The sequence below is a fragment of the Aureococcus anophagefferens genome (assembly GCF_000186865.1).
Source record: "Aureococcus anophagefferens unplaced genomic scaffold AURANscaffold_242, whole genome shotgun sequence".
NCBI classification, from domain to species: domain Eukaryota; class Pelagophyceae; order Pelagomonadales; family Pelagomonadaceae; genus Aureococcus; species Aureococcus anophagefferens.
Window position 1 is genome coordinate 1 of NW_008705777.1, and position 1,426 is coordinate 1,426.

General features: G+C 79.8%; 1 protein-coding gene across 1 annotated transcript in view; it reads left to right on the forward strand.

Annotated features, from left to right (window-relative positions):
- Positions 1–1,426, forward strand: part of AURANDRAFT_68604 (hypothetical protein) — a gene marked incomplete at both ends in the record, with an annotated part of 10,485 nt that continues 9,059 nt past the window's right edge. The window contains one exon of the mRNA XM_009044310.1: positions 1–1,416. Within this exon, the coding sequence (XP_009042558.1) occupies positions 1–1,416 (1,416 nt within the window). The remainder of the gene's footprint in view (positions 1,417–1,426) is intronic.

The following is a 1,426-nucleotide window of genomic DNA, read 5'->3' on the forward strand; positions in this document are numbered from 1 at the left end:
GCGCAGTCGCTGGCCCGGGGGACGCGCGTCGGCCGCGACGCCTGGGTCGAGAAGATCGTCCAGCCCGCGGTGGCGGCGCTCGACGCGACGACGAACGAGGCGCGCGCCGTGTCGCGCTTCCTCGGCCGGAACAGGAACGTGACCAAGGCCGCGTGCGACGACCTCTACGCCCTGCTCAAGGCCGTCGGCGTCCTCGACCAGGGGGGCGCCGGCGCGAAGTACTCCGTCGCCTTCGGCCCGCGCGGGACCGACCTCAGGGACGCGCGCGTCGAGCTCCGCGCGACGCGGTGGGACGCGCTCGGCGTCGACGCGGCGCCGGCCGCGGGCGGCGACCTCGACGACCTCGACTTCGAGCCCCGATCCGCGGCCCTCCGCCGCGCGCGGGCGCTCGTCGTCGCCGCGCGGGCGCTCGCGGGGGACGAGGGGACGCGCGCGGACGCCGCGGCGCTCGCCGAGGCCGTCCTGCCCGCCGCGCCGGTCGCGGGCGCCGCGCGCGCCGTCGAGGCCGGCGCCGGCGCCGCGGTCCCGGTCCCGGCGCGCGCCGCGGAGGCCGCCGCCGCCGCCGGCGCGGCGCCGGAGGCGCCGGCGCCCGTCGAGGCCTTCGACTTCCGCGACGACGTCGGCGCCGCGGCGCACGACTACGCGCGCGCGAACGGCTGGGGCTTCGACGCGCTCTACGAGCTCGCGCGCCTCGCGACGGCCCACGGCCAGCGGTTCGACGTCGAGGCGCTCCGCCGCGTGACGCGCGCCAAGCCCGAGGGGTCGGCGGCCATGGTCGCGGAGCTCGGCGCGCTCGCGCGCGGCGGCGGCGCCGCGGCCGCCGCCGCGCGGCCCGCGGCGGCGGAGGCCGCGCGCGCGGCCTACTACGGCGGCCGCGTGGACCTCTCGGAGGCGCGCGACCGGGTCGTACTGGCGCGCCCCGCGCGCGGCTCGAGCCGCCTCGAGCGCCGATTCCCCGGCGGCCGCGTGCTCCACGTCCGCTGGGACAACGGCGACAGGGGCCGGCCCGGCCGGGAGCGGCTCGCGGCCTTCGCGCGCCGGGACCTGCGGCTCTGCGGCCGCGTCTACCGCTTCCTGGGGGCGCTGCCCCACGAGGAGCAGCCGAAGCTCCTGTTCTTCGCCGTCGGCGGCGACGGGCTCGAGGACGTCGACGTGTCCGCCGCGCGCGACTTCGTCTTCCCGCTCCGCGCGCAGTCCGGGCCCGTCCTCATGTCCAAGTACTGCAAGCGCATCAAGCTGTCCTGCTCGGACACGCACCACGCCCTCGTGCTCGGGCCGGCGGAGATCGCCGTCGTCGACGACCTCGTCCGCCGCGGGTCGCACGTCGACGACGGCGTCGCGTACTGCGGCCCGCTCGTCATGCGCCGCATCGCCCGCGCCGTGCGGCCCGGGGCGGACGTGCCCTGCGCGGCCCAGGTCCGCATCG